Raw genomic sequence first — 22037 nt, forward strand, 5'->3', positions numbered from 1 at the left:
GCTTTTTTATTATTAATTAAGAATAACAACCAGTGGTACATTAGTAAGTGTTTAACAATCTGCAATCAATTTTTTCTGGATGATAAAAATATGATTTGCAGTGTTTGCCTGTTTGTATGGTGTAAATACTCTATGGTTGATTTTGAATACCAACAGTATGTTACTGAGCACAAAGATGAGGAGAGGTAAATGCGGTTGACTCTCGCAAACAGGTGCATGCTGATTGTAGCACAGCACTGAAACCTTCAGCAGTGACAGTTGTTATAAATGTTTATCCAGTTTGTTTTTATCTTAATTATATTTATGTTTCATAATCTTTTTATAAAATTAAACATTCCAATATTTGGTTTTGTGGTTGCTCTCATTGTTTTTAAAAATAGAAAACTCTTTATTCAAAGGTGAAATAATCTCCTCTATTATCTGTCATTTTTATGGTTTAAAATTTTATTTATTTATAACATATTTTTTCTAAAATCTACATTGATGTATGACATAAGGATCTAAATGGATTGTTTTCCAAATAAGTTACCAGAGAACCCAATACCATTTGTGAAATTCCTTCCCCACTGAGTTGTGAATCTCATATATAGCCTATTTATTTCTTAAATTTACCAACTACTTAATTCCATTTATCTATTTAGCTATACATATCTCTGTAGCTACACTGATTTACTTACCTTTATTTTATAAAATTTAGTAGGGCAAGTTCCCTTTCATCACTGTTCTCTACCAAAACAAAGTATAACACCTATTGTTATGATCTGAATGTTTGTGTCCCCAAAATTCATATTTTGAAATCCTAATGTCCACTGTGGTGGTCTTAGGACGTGGGCCTTGGGGACATGCTTAGGCTGTGGGGTGGAATGTTGGTGAGTGGGATTAGTATCCTCATTAGAGAGAGATGCCACACAGCTCCCTAGGGAGTTGGCAGTCTGCAACCCAGAAGAGGGCGCTCACCAGAACCTGGCCATGCTGGCACCATGATCTTGGACTTCCAACCTCAAGAACCGTGAGCTACCCAGCTTGTGGTATTTTTATATGTATAGCAACCCAGACTACAACATCAACACACATGCAAAAACAAATAAAACCAAAAAATAAAAAATTCTAGCTAGTGTTTTCAACACTTTTTTGTTTTTAATTAAAGCTTTATTTGCTCTCAAATTGTCTTGATCTGCCAGCCTACGATTCTGTATATGGAATTTGAAATTTCCATAATTTGTTTGCTACAAAATGTCTTCTTTTCCTCAGAAAATGCATAAATATAAGTTTAAATATAGTTCAGGCCTTGGTCATACACAGCAACTAAACTTGGATGTTTTTCCACACCACAAATTTGTTTTCCAAAGTCCCACACTCGGTTTTCTGACTAGATATAAATTATTTTTTATATATCCTGACTTTACACTGGAATTTGTATAAATGACACCATTTTATTTTCTATGGGCAAGCAAAATTTTTTCAATGATTAAATTAATATTTATATTATTAGTGCAAAATTTTTTCAAAAATTCTGTTCTTGGGACCTCCAACATGGTGGTATAAAGCAGTCAGCTCCACTTCAGAACACCATGCCATAATGAAGACATGACTGAGGGCAGGCCAAGTCTGAGTAACACGTCAATATTTGAACACTGGGAGACTTAACATAAAATCTGGAGTTCTGGCTTCTGTTTAAACACTGTGAAACCACCATTCCCTCTGGGCAACCATCGGCCGGAATCAAGCCATCTCTGTATCCGTGAGATAATGCAGGGATCGCTTCTCTCTGAAATTGGACTGTCACTATCAGCCTAACGAGAAATGCATTCAATTGTTTAACCTCTGCTTTAAACAATATTTTCTTATCATGTGTGAAGAGAAATTAATAGGAATTTTGATTCAAACTTACAGGTTTTAGAAAACCAAATAAGAGTCCGAGACCAGACGGCTACAGGAACTAATTTTGCAGTACAGGAGCTGAACAGCAGACACCTCCAAGGAGTCGGAGACCTTCGAGGAAGAGTAGCCAGGTGAGAAGCAGCACTTTAACTAATTAATGTTTAGCAGTCGGTTCCTGGCCACTGAATTCTCATTCCCAAATAAGTTCCATGTTGTGCCAAACAAGGTACTGTCTTTATATTAAGCTAATCTTATGAGATGATAGTTGTGTGTCATAGAATTTGAAAACCTCATGCTTCCTTGTGAGAGATCCTAGGTTACAGAAAAGCGCCCTTATACAGAATGTCTAGGTCAATTCTTGTCTTTACAGCCCTCAGTGTCCAAATGCCAACATCCAAAGACAGACCCTCATAACCACATATAAAATCCCCAAAGGTATTAAATTCTGATTAAACATTTAAAATATATAAGAATTACATGTAAAATCTAACAAAAGGCATCTTGTTCTCTCTTTTCTTCTGGCACCCCCATAATTCAGATGTTGGTACACTTGAAGTTGTCCCAGAGGGACGACCAGTTGCTATGACATGAACTGACCACCAGGGGGAAGATGTTCAATGCAGTAGCTGCCCCCAGCCTGCAGGCCCCAGGCCAGCCAAGACGGGTGTCAGCAGGAGACCATCCCTTCCCCGTAACCCCTTCCCCCCATTGCCCTGCTGGTTACAGATCAACCCTGATTGCCAGCAGGCCTAAGGACCATACCCATGCATGAATTTTTAAATTTTTTACTAGTTACCTTTTCTTACAATAAATTAAAATTCAATATAATATTTAACTAAAATTGACATATATATATAATATATTCAAAATTTGACTTACAGAATTTCTATCTTTCTTCCTTGTGTGGAACTCCTATGGCTGAGTTAACAATAGGCTGAAAAAAATCTAAAATTTCTCCCCAGTTAACTCCAATGTCTTCATCTATTCGAACTCAGTTCTCTGGTTTGGCCCTGAGTATTATTATCCAGCCTGCTTTCTCTCTCATCAGAAAGAGAAGAGGAAAATTAAGAAGAGTCCTATTTATGCTCCTATATTTACCAACTCATTATTCAAAGAAGTTTAGAACTTTTGCCATCAAATGAATGCACAGATCCTACTGTAGTATTTAAAATGACCAATGTCCATCTTGCCACCAGATGTGACGCCAGCATTGTGAAGCTTTCTGGAGACATTCATTTCATCAGACACGAGTACCGGCAACTTGAAAATACGATTCACGAGCTCATATCTTCCCTAGAAAATGTTTCTAAGAACTTGGATATAAAGGTAACTAAAAATGATAGAATTCTTATATTACGTGTTACTGCCCAAAGATCATTATAGTTTATCAGAATGCTCAGTCAAGTGGTAATTGTTCAAAAGAACTCTTTACTTCCAAAGTGTTTAAATATGACAGCTCATGCCCACACACCATGAGTACTGTCAGTTCAATCAACAAGCATTTAATGAGAGTCACCTATGTGTCACCGTATCCCCCATCAAATACGCCATTTGATTCCTTCCGCTCTGGGTTCCCCTCAAAGACTGTAGAACTGAGAACTATAAACAAAAGAATTTCCCATGGCAGCTATTATTATTCAAGTCTCAACATAAATATGAGTTGATTATGTTACATTCCTACAATGGTTATTATCTCTTACAAAATAATATATGAGATCACTGACATAGATGTTAAAGACCATCCCTACACTGACCCCTGCTCATCTCTTCAGTTCACCCTCTGTGCCTCCTGGCTCACCTTTTATACCCAGTTATACGGAACTACCTGCAAGGAGGTCCCGTTCCAGTACTGCACGGCCTCTATCTTGTTTGTTTCTGCCTAAAATGTCTCTCCCCTTTCTCGTGCAGTTAGTGGTTTGACTAAAAGAGCCAGTGCAAAGTCTCTGTGCCCCACATGCCTGATTTGAAACAAGCACATCTCTTCTAAAGCTGTTTGAGCAGAACGAAGTGGGAGTTTTTTGGAAACTGGCGGTGATGAAAGCTTGGTGTTTGACTATTTGCTTATTTGCTTCTGTTTGTTAAGAGCCGAAGGTTCACAGGAGTACGCAGCATTAGGATTATGTCCAAGTTTACTCCAGTCCCCTGGGGCTCTGCTGGTCCACCCTCTTATACACCCATCTCATTATTTCTAATAGCTTTTTGTGTACTCTCTTCATTTCTTAAGGAACTCAATTCTGTTAACAACAAATATGACAAATTTATCTCTGGTTTTCTGATTTAATACCTAATTACTTTTTTTTCTTAAGGTTTGACCAGAACTTCTAGAGCATCATTAAATAAAAGTTGTCATAGAAGGCAAACTTATTTGGTTCCTGATTATATTGGAAAGATTTTTGCTGTTAGCTGTTGATTTGATATATTTTTAACCATGTTAAGAAAGTATCCATCAATCCCACTTTGTTTTGATTAAGACTGAACATTTAATTTTACCAAATGCCGTTTAGACATCAACAAATGTGTAAACCACCACATTGATTGTTTTTTAGTTTGGGTTTGTTTACTTTTATGGCCTTCTCATGTGCAGTGTCATTACATTTCCCAATACTACAATAAAACACATTCTTGCATTTCTGTAATAAAATCTATGCATTCCCTGTGTAGTATTTGATTCTGTATCTAAGTTCAAAAGTGAAATGACATTGGCCTGTAGTTTCTCTCCTTAGTTGTTTTTTTAAAACAGGTAATGCAGCTGAAACTGGTTTGGCTCAGTGGATAGAGCGTCAGCCTGTGGACTGAAAGGTCCCAGGTTCAATTCCGGTCAAGGGCATATACCTTGGTTGCGGGCACATCCCCAGTAGGGGGTGTGCAGGAGGCAGCTGATTATTGTTTCTCTCTCATTGATATTTCTAACTTTATATCCTTCCCCCTTTCCCTCTGTAAAAAGTCAATAAAACATATTTGCATAAAACTTAGGTAATGCATACATGTGGTCCAAAAATCAAAACCATATAAGGTAATGTATCCTGAGAATTTTCACTCTTACCTCTGTCACCAATTATCACATTCTTTCATGCCTCTCATAGGTAATCATTTCTACCAATCTGTTGTGGATCCTCTCAATATGCCTTTATGCAGATACAAGCAAATGCAAATACACATTCTTATTTCCCCCTTTATTACACACGAGATAGCATGTTATAAATATTACAATGCATCTATCTCTTTTCTCCCCTGAACAAATATATCTTGGAGGTCCACCATCAGGACATGGAGAGCTTACTCATTCTTTGTAAACAAGTGCATACTCTTCCTTTGTATATACTAGTTCATTTCACTCTCATCAGGGACATTTGGTTCTTTTCAATATTTTGAAACAATGCACTTAACCTGGCACTTAAGGCATTGTGTGTATATGTAAGTATGTTTGCAAGATAAATATCAGAAGTGAGATTGCTGGGTGAAAGGTACATGTGCTTGCTATTTTGAAAGATCTTGTTCCCTGCAGGAATTTTACCATGTTGCACACCCACCAGCAATAAGTAAAATGTTCTAGCTGAAACCAGTTTGGCTCAGTGGATAGAGCTTCGGCCTGCAGACTGAAAGGTCCCAGGTTCGAATCCAGTCAAGGGCATGTACCTTGGTTGCAGGCACAACAGGGGTGCAGGAGGCAGCTGGTCGAGTTTCTCTCTCATCCATGTTTCTAGCTCTCTATCACTCTCCTTTCCTCTCTGTAAAAAATCAATAAAATATATATATTTAAAATGTTCTATTATCTCCATTGCCTCACCAATGACTATTGTTTGACTTTTCGATTTTGCCATTCTTATAGGAAAAAGAGAGCATCTCTTTGTTTTAATTGGCCTTATTATGAATGAGATTGAGCATCTTTTCATATATTTAAGAGCCATTTGTCTATTTTTTTCAGTAAGCAATCTGTTTGTGTCTTTTATCCATTTCCCTATTGATTGAAATATAGCGGCAACCATACTTTGGTAAAAACTGCTGTTGGAGTTTTAACCTTGCTATCTGACTTCGACCTTCGATTACTTGCTTAAACAATAGGGTAGTTACAGGAGATTGACTCCCACTGACTCAGTAGCTTCAGGGGTAGAAACTATAGATAACCTTTAGTTCTGCTTTTGTATTATGGGCAAGATAGGGCCACATTCCAATGTCTAGCAGGATGTGACTGGAACCGACCCTGCGGGCTGTCCCCAGTCTTTAGAATTTAGTCTTTAGGCTTTTAGGAACAAAAGGAAAATTCTTGCGGTTTAAACCTTTAAAAGGAATTGCCTATCCTTGAAACGGTGCAGTCATTTGGAGTCTACCTGCATGTGGTGCTCTTGTGGCTGTCCTGGCCAGTCAATAAATCCTTGCCTGCTTTTCTAAATTAATTAATCAGCCTCCGGTGGTCTTATTTTTGAACCCAGGGTTTGACCCCACAACATTGACCTAGTTTTCTTCTCAATTTCTAAGAGATTATAAATATATTTTTCCCCAGTTTGTTGTCTTTTGACATGCATATGATCTCTATTTGTAGCTGAATTTATCCATCTTATCTATTGTGTTTTCTGGAATTTCAAGTCACAGAAAGAGTTTCCCTACACAAAGGCTTGAAAGGATTGCTCATATTTTCTTCTAGCATTTTCAATGTTTTATTGTTTGCATTTAAATACTTGGTCCATTTGGATTTTTCCTTGCATAGGATGTGTCTTTATTATTTTAATTATTAAAACCTTATAGCATTTTTAATGTCTGATTGGGCTAGTCTCTTCCATTGCTTTCTTTTTTCCTTTTTCTGAGTGATAATTGTTTTTGCACATGATTTTAAAAACCTAATTCCAGCAAATAATTAACAAATACACTTTGCTGTAATTTTATTGAATTATAATAAATTTATAAATTAACTTCAGCATTGACAGTCATAATGCTGAGTATTTTATCTAAAATCATAGAATGTTTCCCATTTGTTCAAGTTTGCTCTTATACCCATCAGGAGGGGTTTCAAATTTTTCTCATATGATTTTGGTATCATTTTTTCTTAAATATATTTCAAGGTTTTGTTTATTTAGTTTATTGTAATGTGATTTCATTATATCTTCTGACTTGTTAGTTTTATATTTGAAGGATATATTGATTTTATTATCCACTAATTTAGTGAATTCTCTTCTTGATATTAGTAATTTTTCAATTGTTTTTTGTTTTTCCAGGCACACGATCATATAATTTTTAAAGAAAATTACCTCATCTTTTTCTATTTTCATACAAATAATTTCCCCTCCTTTCCTAACTGCTTTTATTAATAACTCCAGTATAATATTAATAGAGTGTGTGTGTGTGGGGGAGGAAGGAGGCTTACTGTTTTTGTTCCTGATTTTAAGAGAAATTACTCCTGTTTCCTTTATGAAGGGGAAGTAAATTTTCTCTATAAACATGCTTAATACACAACTATTCCCATTTTATTAAGATGGTTTATTTTTTAATAAAAAATTATGTTGTTAATGGCTTCAGCATTTGTGGAGATAATAATATGAGGTTTCTCCTCAGTTTTACTAGCATAATTATTCAGGTTAATATATTTCCTATTATTAAACCATCTTTACTTTTTAAAAAATAAATTGCACTTGGTTATATTTTTTATTCTGCTGCTGGATACTGTTTGCTGATATTTTATTTGAAAATCTTGGGGGACGGTGGGGTTGGAGCCTACGCGGGCCAGGAATTGGATGAGCTTCTGGAAAGTGCTCTGGGTGATTTCGATAAGGCCTGAACCTCCCCAGACTCCCCCTACCACCCTGATGCTTCAGGGCCCCAGAAGAGGTCGCCAGGAGACGCTGCCAAAGATGCCCTCTTCCCTCCCCAGAGCAGTTTTTCCAGGAACTATTGATTGAGCTGGCTCCCCAGGCCGCTGCAGAGTTCGAAAAGGCAATGAAGGGGTTGGCTGAGGAAGAGCCCCACCTGGTGGAGCAGCTCGAAAAGCTCACTGGCTGCTGGAAGACTAGAGATGTAACTTCCCAGCAAGAATTCACTTCTTGCCTAAAGGAGACACTTCGTGGACTGGCCCAAAATGCCACTGATCTGCAGAGCTCAGGCCTGTCAGAAGAGGAGCTGCTGACCACGCCACGGAAGGGCTGGGCACGCAGGCAGGGGATGGTGAAGGAGGCAGCCTCCCCATGATGCAGAGTATCATGCAGAGCCCACTGTCCAAGGATGTGCTGTACCCATCCCGGAAGGAGATCACAGAAAAGTGTCCCGAGTGGTTGCAGAGTCACCGGGAATCCCGACCTTCAGAGCTGTTTGGAAAATATCAGGAACAGTACCGTGTTATGGGCAAGATACTTGAGCAGTCTGAAGCAGAGACCTCCAGAAGACTCGTTTTGAGATGGTGCTGGACCTTACGTAGCAGCTACAGGATTTGGGCCATCCTCCAAAACAGCTGGCTGGGGAGAAGCCTCCTGGCCTCAACTTTGACCTGAATGCCCTCTGTCTGTCAGGCCCACCAGGTGCTAATGGCGAACAGTGTCTGATCGTGTGAAACACAACACATCCCCTTCCTGACTGCCAGTCCTGGGGAACATCTGGAGAACCACTTGGAGCTGTGGCAGAAATGTCGTGAGAGTGGTCTGCCCACTGCCTTCTGTCTTCCCACCCAAGATGGTGCCATCCCAACTGAGGCTTTCCCCAACTTCCTAGGAATAAGACCTGTTCTGCAGGCCATTTCTGTGAGCCCTTTTGATTGTGGTTCCTGCTGCTAGCAAAGGCCCAGCTACCCACCTGCTGAAGGAAGGCATCCCTTGTTATATACACTGATGTCCAGGATCGTTGTGCTTATCTCCGCTCCCCTTTTTGGACCTGGAGAGCAGGGACAGAATCTTGTACTCTTATATCAGTAGTTCTCTTGGGCAGGGCCTTTGGAAATGAATGGGGAAAACTTTAGCCTGGGCTGGAGCTATAGGTCTGTCATGCCCTCTTGCCTTCAGGCAGACCTTTCTCCAGCAATAGCAGATCAAATTCATCTCACACTTAAATCTCTGACACCAAGTAGAGAAAGTTATTTGCTTTTAAGGGGCTCAGGTGACTAGGTTGGGCCACTTAGGTGAGACAGTATCGTCTACCTATTTCAAGGTCTGCAACCTTAACCACAGCTGTAATTCCCTTTGGCCATCTAACATAACACAGTCTCAGGATCCACAGAGAGGGCATGGATGCCTTTGTGAGCCATTCTGCCTTCCACAATGTGTCCCTTTCTTCCTCCAGCTTCCCTTTGGTGAGGTTTATTATTCTCTTTTTAATTTTGTGGACTGAACAATTAGTTTAAATAGCTTCATTCTGCCTTGTATAATTACGGAAACTTTTAATATCATACATTTACCTCTACAGATGTCCTGTGTCCTTTTGATATGCAATGTTCTCATTATTCTTTCCTAAATTACAACTGCAGCGTTGATTTATCCTTTGACACTTGTGTTAGTCCTGTGAGAAGTAAATAGTAATAAAGAAGTACATGTGCAAGAAGTTTATTGAGAGGGAAAAGAAACTGAAGGGAAATGGGGAGGGAGCTGGAGGAGATAGAGCAGGACATCAGACTGCAATACAGTCTGACTTCTGTGAAAAAAAAGACGGGGAAGGAAGGCCTTACACTGAAACTCTATGTTAATGAAGTTTCATCAGGTTTCTACTCAGGCATTGGCTGGAGCAGCCAGTGGGAAGCGAACATGGTGATGAGTTTTAGGCTCAGCAGTCAAGGTCCTTGGCCAATTATGCTCCTTATAATAGGAGATCTGAGAGGCACATTTTCGTGTGAAACACTGGAATTAAACAACATAATTAAGTGGGGGTTTTCATTCAGATGATTAGAACTTTGCTTCTTTTTATTTATTCAGTTCTAGTTTCAGTGCGGTACAGTTTAGAGTTAATGTCTGTGCTTTTTCTACTTTTGGAATAATTTGAAAGTTTCTTTATAGCCACGTGTGGTTGGTTATTGCTAATGTTCAGGGGGCACTGGGAAAGAATAAATGTTTGCAAGTCAGATTGGTATGTAAATCTATAAACTTTTTATTTTTCATATCTTTCTATATCCTTATTTATATTGTACTAATTTGACCAGTAAAGAGTCAAGAAAAGTCATTTAAGATCACTAGTATATTTAAGACAGCAGAATGAATACTCCATTTTTCTTTCCCTGAAGATGGTTATATAATTATTGAATTATTCCTTTGCAGGGAAAAATCATTTTCAAGTGAAAATGTGTTTTAGACTCAAGTCTGCTTCCTGGCTCTTTTAGGAATGAAGTATGATTAATGTAAGGGCTAGTGGTTTTGTTCACACACCCAAAAAGTTCCTTTTTGTCCTTTCATTAGGTAATGCAGCTCTTAGGAAAGATAGAGGCTTCCAATTCTGAACAAACCTCAAATTTAAAGACGATCCAAGGGGATTACCGCCTTGAAATGAACCTTTTGGAGTTCAAGTAAGTAAATGGAAGATATTTAATTTTGTTAAATCCATTCTAAAGCGTTTTTGCCTAATGAAAGCATTGGCATTAAATAAAAACCTACCCCAAATATAAATCTGGTCAATAAATAAAGCAATAAAACTGATACAGAGAATATAATCACTAAAGTAGCTTATGCAATATTCATAATAAAAAGATACTAATTTTATCATTTTTGTTTGCATATCTCAACTGAATTGACATACTCACTCAGATCTTTTCTATAGAGAAATTTTAACTTATCACCAATTGTGTATTAAAATGCCTCAACATAAAGCACTATTGAATAGACATCTATTGCACGTGATTATCAGTTAATTTTTAAGACAACTTTGAGCCCTAACCAGTTTGGCTCAGTAGTTGGAGCATCAGCCTGTGGACTGTAGGGCACATCCTCAATAGGAGCTGTGCAGGAGGCAGCTGATCCATGTTTCTCTCTCATAGATGTTTTTGACTCTTTATCCCTCTCCCTTCTTCTCTGTAAAAAAAAATAATAATATATACTTTGATTAAAAGAGCATTTTAAAGACTTTTCTAAAAATTTTTTCTAAGATCCTCTACTTGTAAATTGAGCTTTTCCCCTGTGTAATGGTGAAAGCAGTAAAGGAGACAAGAATCCACAAATATTCAAATTTCTGGCCTCCATATCCTCAAATCTTAGCTTGTTTAAATGGCCACATTTTCTGGGACTCTGGGACTCAGGAGCATTCTGGTCACTCCACTGATGCCTTGCAAACCCCTGCCCCTACTCTTGTTCTTTTTCCTGTCTATCTCGAATCACTTGGATTTAATGCCTTGACCAAATCTAATAATCTAGTATTTTCATAATAGTCAGCTTGCTCCATTTTCCTGCCCCATCTCTACCATATTTTAAGAAATCTAAGTGTCACTGACTATAAGATGTACCATATATTTTTGCACCTCTGTGACATGAAGCTAACAATTAAACCACACTACACCTAACTTTAAGACACCTCACAATTTTAGAGATGTTAAATTGGGAAATGTGTCCTAGGAACAGTACTTATAACTAAAGCTCAGAGGAGAAAATGTCTTGAGTAAAGGGAAAACACCCACTCCATTCATACTCCAAAAAAGCATATTATGTTCTTAAGACCTAGCACATGATAATGCTCAATAAATATCTGTGTGGTGCTTCATCTAATTCCTTTAGCTTTGAATTAAGATAAAAAGAAATGTCCAAAGAAAAGTAGAAAAGTAAACCATTTCTAGAAGTACAGTTTAAGAATTGATTTTACTGGGGGAGAATGGGACTTATAATCTGAAATGGAAGACTGGCTTAAAGAGATGAAGTGTGTTAACAAATAGGAAAGAGGGGGAGAGGCAGTGTTTGGATCTAGGGCTTCCTGCTATATTGGTGATGCTATGTACTCTTGTCTTTAGTCTTGTGGGAAACTGGCTTATAGACAAATAATCTAAGTAGTTAAATCTGAATGTCAGCAGTTTTTGTAATAGTGTAAACTTGAATTTCTCACTTGAAATAATGAAGTTTTAAAATTTCATTAGTATTACTGTAGGTTATAGTGAGTTTATAAACCAGATTTTTCCCTAGGCAAATATTTATCAGTTCTAATGAGTAAAGTACACAATTGACTCTTTTATTTAAACTTTCTCCACCATTTTTAAATTAAAAAGTAATCCCATTTGACCCAGTAATCCCACTTCTGGGAATATATATATACCAAGAAACCAGAAACACCAATCATAGTGGCACAATTCACCATAGCTAAGATTTGGAAACAGCTTTAGTGCCCATCAGCAGATGAGTGGATTAGAAAACTGTGGTACATCTACACAATGGAATACTACGCTGCTATAAAAAAAAAAGACATTTGTAACAGCATGAATGGACCTGGGGTCCATGGATGGACCTTATTATGCTAAGCAAAATAAGCCAGTAAGATAAAGATAAATATCACAGGATCTCACGCATTATGTGGGATATAATGAACATAAACTGATGAACAAAAACAGATCCAGAGATAAAGAAACACTGAACAGACCGCCCAACCTCAGAGAGAAGGTAGGGATGGGTGGGAAGAGATCAACCAAAGAACTTGTGTGCATACTAGTATATGCATAACCCATGGACACAGACAATAGTGTGGTGAAGGCCTGGGGTGGGGACGCAGGTTCGGGCTAGAAAGGGTCAGTGGGGGAAAAGGGGGACGTCTGTAATACTTTCAAACAATAAAGATAATTATTTTCTTTTTTAAAAAGTATTTGGTCAATGAAACAAATGCATAGACTTGGTATTGTCAAGACTTTAACTGTAAGTTCTACAATTACAGAACAGTCATTTTCACATGGTAAAGCATGTCTGTTATGTTATGGAAAATCTAAGGAAAGAAAGAGATGTACATAAACTTATACTTAATCCTTTTTGTCTTTCAAGGAGAATGCTATTGAAATAATCCTTTTGTAAACTATCGACAGAGTCTGACTTCTGATTGTTACCAGGAAAATGAGTCTCCAATTGCAGGCAAAACCTTGTCATGAAAGGATCATAAGTAGTGATTCATTCTTTATGGCTTAATTTAAATTTCAGAATTTCAATTACTGACATGCCCTTCCAGAGATATTACTTGGGCACATTGGTTTTCAGAGGGATTTTAATACTGTGTCCGTGATGAGAGTAAATGCTTTCATTTTATTTTCACACTAAAGGTGAGCAGTGAAGGCTGAATTCTCAATTGTAAAGGTAACACCTGGGTTACCTGAGGATTTACCACCCCTCCTTAACCGTAACTATTTATTAATATTTCCAACAGAAATGGGAAGGAAAGATCAAAATCAAAGAGATCTTTAAATAGCTTGGCAAGTCTATGATTTATTTGTGAACAGCCCTGATAAAAGGTATTGAGTGAGGGGAAAAAAATTGCTCATTTGTTCATTTATTTAGCAACTCTGTATTTCTATATTCTAGCCATTGTTCACAGCCACGAACAAAGTAAAATTCTCGCCCTTATGGGACTTAGGCTCTAAGGTGTCTTTTTCAGGAAAGCCAGAGAGGCATATACATGTGTTAAATGTCCAGCATGTTTTAAGCAGTTTCCAGCGATAAATATTACACACTAAGTTATCTGTGTACATTTTTTCCTAAAGACATTAAGGTTACTTATTTCAAGCCACAGAAATATGAATATTTCCAATGTCAACATGCATTATTCCTGCCCATCTAATATTTCCCCTAGTCTAAACGGGAATTTGAAATGGCCATCTCACCAAGAGCAAGTCACATACAGACACCACTCGCCCGTCCCCATCTCTCATCCCACCTCTTCTCAGTCCCGGGTTTCTTAGTCATTCCAGATGTGGCTCCCCTTCTGCTCACACCCTCAGCCACTCCACAGTGACTTTTCAAATTGATGACATAGGATTCCAACCCCCAGGAGTAACTCAGCACCACTTCAAGCCCTCCCGCTACCCTGCCCCGAAAGAATCCACTCCGAGACCCACGGATGGCAGTGGGCACTTTACTGAAGATTTCACCAGAGACAGAAAAGACAAACCAAGGAACACTCTGCTTCCCCAAAGTCCTTGGGGCTCTGTTCCTTCTCCCTCCCCCTTCCCACCTCCGCCTTTTCTCTGCCCACTTAAACAATGCAGGGCCTGTCTGGCCGGCTCCTCTCGGCCTCCTGGTGGCCCGCATGGAGGAGCAGTTCCCTCAGCCAATGTGCCCACAGCTGAGACTGTTTCCAGCACTTCCTAGTAAATTTTAAATAAAATATTACACTTAATGACATGTGAAGAGAATAAGACATTTAGATTTCAGCACATACAAAGTTAGACGACAACCATGCTCCTTTGTTAATATATATTTTTTTACAAATAAGCCACGCTGGTTTATGTCATCCGTGGCTGCTTTCTGGCTGCAATGGCAGCAGCAAGAGCTCAGTGGTTGCAAAAGAGACCGACCAAAACGCCTGAGATATTAGCTGTAACCCTTTACAGAAGTTGGCAACCCCTGCTGCTCCCCAGACCAGGTGCCTTAGCAAAGCGTTGCTTCCAGACACACGCATGCGCCCAGGGCTCCGGGAGGACCCTGCCTGGTGCCAAGAGTTTGTCTCCCGGGCAGGTGTGTGAGGGCACGTGGAGGGGGGGTGGCAGCAGCTGGGCTGAGCACCCTGAGGACGGCATCCACCGTGTGCTCCCCAGGCCACACATCACCCCGTAGTACTCACTACACACACTGACCCTCATCATCTGAAAACAAAGCAACCACCTAAGGATTTTCTTCAGTACTAACATTTACTTACTAATATAAAACAAAATGTTTTCCTTAGACTGAATTCACTTTCCAATAATCTGTATGAGGAAGTGGAGAAAAATCAAAAGAAGTCAGAGAGCCAGCACATCAAATACGAGAAAGACCAGGTGGGCCAAATGAGCTCGTGTCTGCAGCTCCTGCAGGAGAAACTGGTAAGGAGCCCTTCCTCCCCTAGCGGGGCTGCTGCCTGCCGGTCCTCAGCGGCCGCCTGCCTTGCAGGCCCTTCAAGTCAGGCCCTTCTGGAACTTGGCTAGAAGGGATGTAGGCAACACTGTAAATAGGGTTCCTGCCACCTCCCCCGCCCTCACCCCCCAGGTTTGTAAGTAACCGATAGAGGCAAGGAGAGAGAGAGAAGCATTACAGCTTTATCCCTGACCAGGCCCATGAGCTGTGGGCGGCCGCTCCTGCAGCCCGGTGGGCCCTGGCTGTCCTACCTGAGTCAGGCAGAGGCCTCCACCAGCTCTGGGTGGCACTGGGCCACAGGATCACCTGCAGGCAGAAGCTCTGGACTCCGCCCTCCGTGGGCAGGTGAACCAAAGGGGTCCACCGTCCTGCTCCCACATTCCCTGGGGGCGGAGGGGAGGAGCAGAGAAGCTAATTAGCCTCTGGCTGCTGCACGTTAGAACCACCTGGAGCACTCTTAACCTGGATCCATGGGGGGCTCCATCAGGGACCAATTAAACCAGAGTAGAGGGCGGGGGCAGCGTATGGTCCAGGTGATTCTAACTGACAGCCAGGTGGAGAATCACTAGCCACGGGAGAACTGAAGCTCAGGAATAAGGCCTCTAACACTGAGGAACAGGTCCCAGGAGCACCTCGAGCAGAATCTAAAATGCCTTCCTTGGCTATCCCTTAACACCAGACTGAAATTCCAAACCGTCCAGGCGTCTCAGCAAGGCCACAGCCCTTTCTTTCCTTTTCCTCCATAACACAGGGAATTGCAGAAACTACGAACGAACCAGGCCAAACAAAGGGATGAACTCTTACACTTGGGAACACAGTTTTAGATACAAGGGAACTTTGTTCACATGTTCATGTTTAACATGGAAAAATGACTTTGTTAAAAACATTCTCTAATCTGAACTACGAAGCCGCATAGCTTTTCTTGTCTGCCATTTTATCGTGTGTCATCTTTTCTAGGAAAATTCTGAAAAGAAAATGGAAGAAAAATTATTGCAGCTTTCAAGCAAATTAGAGAATTTCCTTAACATACACAAACAGGATGCAGAACTAAGCAAAGTTAAGCACATAGAAAACAAACTGTATAAAAAGATGAGCCAACTGGAACAGCACATCTGGGATGAGTTAGAGAAAATGCAGAATGAATATCAATCAGGTGAGCCGTGCCTTTGATTAAGTTAAGAACAACAGCCCTTTCCTAGCCAACCCCTCCGTTTTCTGTGTTGTGCTAATGGCTGGCAATTGATCCTGTCATTAGTGACATCCTTTTGTATTAACCCGACTTTCTTAAATGTCCCATAGAATGCCAACATACTATGAGAAGGTATACAGGTTGAAGTTTTTGTTTTGTTTTTTACTCTCTAAAATCAGAGACTCGGAGAATTGTTGGACCTGGAAGGTCCTTGGGGATCATCAAGACGTGGCTTGTGGGTATATCATAACACAAGATGCCTAAATCCAATGCCTCGCATTGAACTTGCAGGTAATAAGCCTGGACAGATGTCAGACCAGAGCCCTGACATTTAGACATAAGTAGGGAAGATCAATGGACAGAGTCCAGAATAATGGCTGTCTTTCTTCTTAAGGAGGCAGCAGTGTCGAGCTGAGCTAACATCAAAAAGGATTAATTTGAAAGGCTCATCTAATTTGTCAAAGCGAAGGGTGTGGATAGGTGCTGTGGAGCAGCCATCTGCCTCCAGCCACAATTCTGAGGGAATTACCAGGATCCAGAAGTTTCCTTTTGTTATAGAAAGCACCACTCATTTTCTGTCCTCTAGATTTCAGAAAAGTGCATGCCAAGTCTACCTAATGTTGATTCTGCCTAGAGGTGCCTTGAAGGTATCGTAGAAAACCACCATGTTCTCATTCTGCCAGATGTGGCTGGCATAGAAGTGAAATTCTCTGTCTGGAAATCTGACCCTCGCCACCTCTATCTCCAACTCCCACTGCCAAATCAAAATAATGAATTATCTGGTCAGAAATCATGTCCCAGACATAACACTCTTCTTTAGGGCTCTGCTTCCTACTTAACTACCAAAGGTTTAATTTTATTCATTCCAGTAGTAGAACCACAGCATGAGCTCAAGAGGGGTTTGCAATCTAAGTGTTTGCAATCTTTGCATGTTAATAAGTAGGAGTTTAGAAATTAACTCCAAATTAACAGTTTGCTCCTTTATGCCTTTAATAAAAATGTGTTGAGAAGTAGCTATGTGAAAGGCTCCGGTGAATAGGAAATGTTCTAACGCTCACTGGTTTGGCTCAGTGGATAGAGCACTGGCCTGCAGACTGAAAGAGCATGTACCTGCGGTCAAGAGCATGTACCTTAGTTGCAGGCACATCCCCAGTAGGAGGTGTGCAGGACGCAGCTGATTGATGTTTTCCTCTCATCGATGTTTCTAATTCTCTGTCCCTCTCCCTTCCTCTCTGTAAAAAATCAAAAATATATATTTAAAAAACAAAAAAGAAATGGGCTATACCTAAGAAGCTTGATATCTGGTAGGTAATGGCCATGAGAAATTTGACTTTAATAAGGAGCTACAAAGTGCTCAGGGCGGGGAGTGGAGGAGAGGGGAGGGGGGAGTGTGCAGCAACGGTGGCCACTCTTTAGGTCCCTCAAACAAGTTGATGTCAGAGAAAGTTTAAAATCTCATCTGAGATTTCAAAGGTCTTCACCTTCAATTTGGTAACAAGAATAAAAAAAGAGAGAGATCACTCTTGTCAAATTGTACAGAAAGAAAACTATTTTAAACTTCTCTCTTGAAATAATCATTTCATTCTGCAACATATTTGGGGGGAAGAAAACAAAGGAATTGAATTAAAATTCCACAATGAAGCAGATACAAGTTAAAACACTATTGTTAATGCATCTTCATGACATACAAGAAATGGTTACACATTTTTAGACTGGACTTAATAAAATGTAATGTGCTTTGAATTAAAAGATGATCAGTTATGGACTGCTGATTAACAACTTCTGTAAAAAAACAAAAGTTCCAATGCATTATTTAAGTAAACTCATATTTTCTTCCAGGATTTAAATCAATTCATGACTCTCTCAGCTCCCTCCAACAAATACAGAAAGCAAAGATGGATTTAGAGATACGTAAAGTACATAAAGACCTAAAGAAATTACACCGTAAGATAGTTGATCTCCAGGAAGTGTGAAACTTTCCAGTCTTCTTTTTCACCAGCCAATGGAATGGTTTGTTGATGAAACTTGAGAAGAAGAAAGTTAATATCTGATGTTTATTGCTTCCTTTGTCTCTGTATTTCTTACCACCTTTTTAAAGGAGATGAATGTTTTAAAAAATCCAATAAAGCAAAGAAGCTGTATGAGGTTTTCATTAATTTAAAAATTAATGATTTTTTACATACATGCATTTTTATTTACCTACAAATAAAAAAAAGAGCAATCTACATAATGTAACTGAGTGAACTAGGGCAGGTGTAACAAATTAAAGAATGTCAAGAATTGTGTCAAATTGGAGACCACTTGCCCTGCCTAAAAAGAATAGCCACTATGCAGTTCATATTCATTATGAGCATATACATAATCCATTCTTGCCCAAAATTTCATTTTTCAAGAGAAACCAGAAATCTGGGTTTTATAGATGTGGGAGCCTTGTCTAGAGTGCTCCAGGCCTCTCTGAGCATGGAAACCCTAGTCAGGATGTTCAAGGCTAATTTGCTATACGCAGGTGCAAAAGCAAGGACCCAGCAAAGCCATACACTGTGCAGGTGTGCCTTTCTGTATATGGCACAAAGACTCTTTTGTTAGAGCTTGTTGTGAGCTTGTGTATAAGTTGCCACTGACCAGCCTATTGCCGGCTGCTTTGCTTATAATGAAGCATGTCCCATTTGCCTGCTTGTACCTGCGTGTTCTTTCAGTTTCCCGCACCCAGAAGAGCTTGCCCCTGACAATATGAAACCTCTCCATTTATAAACATTAACAACAGTTGGCCCTCCATATCCATAGGTTTTGCATTGGTGGATTCAACAAAACTATGGGTAGAAATAGCTCCCTCTGCCCCCACAAAAGAAATTTCCCAAAATGTTCCAAAAGAGCAAAACTGGAATGTTCCATGCACCAATTACTATGCTGAATCCATGAGAATGAAGTAATGTGTAGGCATACCCTACTGTAGTCTATATGCAAATATAGGTTACATGTAAATACTATACCATTTTATTTAAGGGACTTGAGTATCCTTGAATTTTAGTAACCTCAGGGCTATAGGGCTGGGAGGGTGGTCCTGGATCCAATCCTCCCTTTCCCACCCTGAGGGTATTGAGGGATAATTATAGTCTCTAGACTATGAGGGAATGTCTGTGAGCAGATACAGTCCGTGGGTTGTCAGTTTGCAACTTCTGACCCAAAGATTTTTGTTTTCTAGCAATCCCAATATTTATAGCAGGTAATATTGATTCATTGTACTCAATACGTATCAGAATTATGAGCAACTAAGAGCTAACTCATTTAAAAAAAAATAGACTACAGCAATTTCCATGAAAAACATCCAACAAGATTTAATCTGGATGCTATATTTAAAAGCACTTCAAAAACATTAGTTTCCTATAAAATTAAATCATGTATAACTTCTAGATATGTTTAATGTATAGCCTGGTATTAGTGAAATTGATAACAAAACTATTCATGTTCTGCACTAGAACAAGGAGTAATTTCTAACCCCAAAGGTTTTCGTAACCTTGGCAAGGAATGGGACCTTTGCTTGCAGATATGTGGTCACATAAAGGGTATAATGCGAACACTTATAAGAGCCATTTGGCATAAGAAAAGGATCTAACTGGAAAGCTCTAAGCAGTATAATTAGGCATTAGCCAAGGGAAAGGTGCTAGATATTGGTAGACGTGGGGGCTTGGGTGGAGCAGCCTGAGCAAAGACCTGGTGACCAAGACAACGGCACACATGCCAGAAATGTCCCCAAACCTGTACACACACCCTTGGAATAATTGTAAAGGTGGTGTCTATTAAAATACTTGTCATTTTCAAAACTGAGCTATCAGCTATTAAAGTGTATACACAATGTTGGGGGAGTACCCTGTGTGTGTCAGAGGGTGAAGTGTGTGTGGTGAAGGTTGGGGAAGAAGAATGGGGAAGTAGACAGTGAAAGAGAGGGCTGTGGTAGTTGGAGGTGAGGGTGGGGTGTCTATCACAACAGGCCTTATAACTCGTGTTGAAGAACGTGGGCTTTATCTTCAGAGCGCAGACGAGACTTTAAAGGATTTCCAATAGGATGACATCAGATTTGCATTTTAGAGAGATCTCTCTTGTTGTACTGTGAAGAAATATTACTGACATTGGGAGAAGCAAATCTGGTGGGAAAGGAGGGAGATGATACAGGAAGAAGAGGATAGTGAGCTCAGTTCCAAACGAATTGATTTTGAAGTATCTAGGGGGTGTCTAAGTGGGTATGTCTAGTGGTGAGTGAGAGATAAACACCAAGAGCATGAAAAATCTGAGCTGAGGATTTAGCACAGAAATGGTTGTTGGAGTGATGGGTGGGGAAGGGATTGTCTGGGGTTGGGTGAAGGAAGGGGACATAAAGACTTCAGTGAACAACCGAGACTCGGGAAGAATTCTGGGGGCACCAAACACTGAAAGGACAGGCGGCAGAGGAGCCGTGAAGCCCCCAGGTGAGAACATGTAGGCAGCACTGAAGGGGGAGCAGTGTCATCTGAGGGTTTCAGGCTCCTGTGGGAGTTTCTGCTGCCTGATGATGCCAACAATCAACTTGGAGTTCTATCCGTGATACTTTAAAACCTACTGACCCTGTAAACTTGAAAAGTTGGGTAAACCACACAACTCTGCAGGCAATGGTTGTAATACCTTCCTGAGTATAAAACAAGTGCATCTCCTTCCACAGCCATAAAACAAGTGCATCTCCTTCCACAAAGAGAAGGTAACAAGCCCTCCTGGGAGAAACAGGACGATTGCCAGGGAAAATATTAGGCTGTTTTGGCCCCTACCCAGCTATGAATACAAAGTCATGAAATTTTATAACTCCATGGACTAAATTTCCATAACATCCTCTCCATCCTTGGCAGAATTCTGTTACTTCATTTTCAGAAGGTATTTACACATGATAAATGGTGTGAGTAAAAATTGAATGCGCAGCAATATGTCATAAACCGGGTTTTCTTTTACAGTTCAGTAGACAAACTGAGAAAACAGAAAAATAAGCTAAACTTCTGTGCTTGCAAGTTTTGGAAGAAACTTGAGGTATAAAAGACTTGAATTTAAAACCAGGGCCACCCACTCACTGTCTGTGACTTTATCTTCTTTAACTTCAGAGTCTTAGTTTCCTCATCTTAAAAAGGGGAAACTGGTTGGGTGACTTAGTTGGTTAGAGCATCATCCCATACCCCAAAAGGTTGTGGGTTTGATTCTCAGTCAGGGCACATACCTAGGTTGTGGGTTTGGTCCCAAGTTGGGTTGAATGCAGGAAACAGCTGATGTTTCTCTCTCACATCAATGTTTCTCTCTCTCTCCCCTCCTCCCTTCCTCTCTTTCTAAAATCAATTAAAAAAAAAAAATCCTTGGATGAGGATTAAAAATATGTGGGGATAAAAATACCTACCTTATACATTATTGGAAGAATTAAGAAAACATTTATTGAGCTATTTCTAAACACTGAATGAACTAATTTAATACTCCAGACAGATGTTAGAGACACAGAGACATTAGGTAATTATGCAAGGTTTCACTGCTAGTAGGAGATGGAGCCAGGATTTGAATTTAGCAATTCAGACAAGTACTCTGACTGATGAACATTCTGCTATATTGTTTCTCTAAATATATACACAGCATCTACTGCATTGTCTGATACCTAGCAGCTATTGCTCCTGATAAACTGTACTGATTAATGATCTATAATAATAAAAGCATAATAAGCAAATCGACTGGACTGCTGAACAGGGAAATGACCGTCTGGACATCCTTCTGCATGAAGCCAGGGCTGCGAGAGCTGAGGCAGCCAGGACTCTGAAGGCCTACTCATGCACAAATTTTGTGCATAGGGCCTCTAGTAATAAAGCTTTTGAGTTTTATGGGAAAGACAAGTTCCATGGTACTCTTTGTCCAACTCTGATTAAGATCAGTATCTAAACATATTTGAGTTGAAAAGGTCCTTTTACTGTATATGAGAAGAAATAATTCAAGGAGTGGAGCAAAGC

At 39.7% G+C, this 22037-nt stretch overlaps 1 protein-coding gene, 1 long non-coding RNA gene and 1 pseudogene across 4 annotated transcripts in view; all 3 read left to right on the forward strand.

Moving 5' to 3' along the window:
• FAM81B (family with sequence similarity 81 member B) overlaps positions 1 to 18175 on the forward strand; it is a 33188-nt gene extending 15013 nt beyond the window's left edge. For both annotated transcript variants that reach the window (XM_084882689.1, XM_084882688.1), the window contains 6 exons: positions 1894 to 2012; positions 3078 to 3207; positions 10242 to 10348; positions 14680 to 14815; positions 15804 to 15999; positions 17875 to 18175. In XM_084882689.1, coding sequence (XP_084738815.1) covers positions 1894 to 2012; positions 3078 to 3207; positions 10242 to 10348; positions 14680 to 14815; positions 15804 to 15999; positions 17875 to 18008 — 822 coding nt within the window. In that variant the 3' untranslated portion in view covers positions 18009 to 18175. The remainder of the gene's footprint in view (positions 1 to 1893; positions 2013 to 3077; positions 3208 to 10241; positions 10349 to 14679; positions 14816 to 15803; positions 16000 to 17874) is intronic.
• LOC311622019 overlaps positions 1 to 22037 on the forward strand; it is a 1104806-nt gene that overhangs the window by 1080575 nt on the left and 2194 nt on the right. The window lies entirely within an intron of this gene.
• Positions 7568 to 8472, forward strand: LOC311621026 (peroxisomal biogenesis factor 19-like; annotated as a pseudogene). The gene has a single exon. The product of its transcript is annotated as a peroxisomal biogenesis factor 19-like (transcript).

This window comes from Pipistrellus hanaki, assembly GCF_964339955.1.
Source record: "Pipistrellus hanaki genome assembly, chromosome: 4".
In the NCBI taxonomy this organism is placed as follows: Eukaryota; Metazoa; Chordata; class Mammalia; order Chiroptera; family Vespertilionidae; genus Pipistrellus; species Pipistrellus hanaki.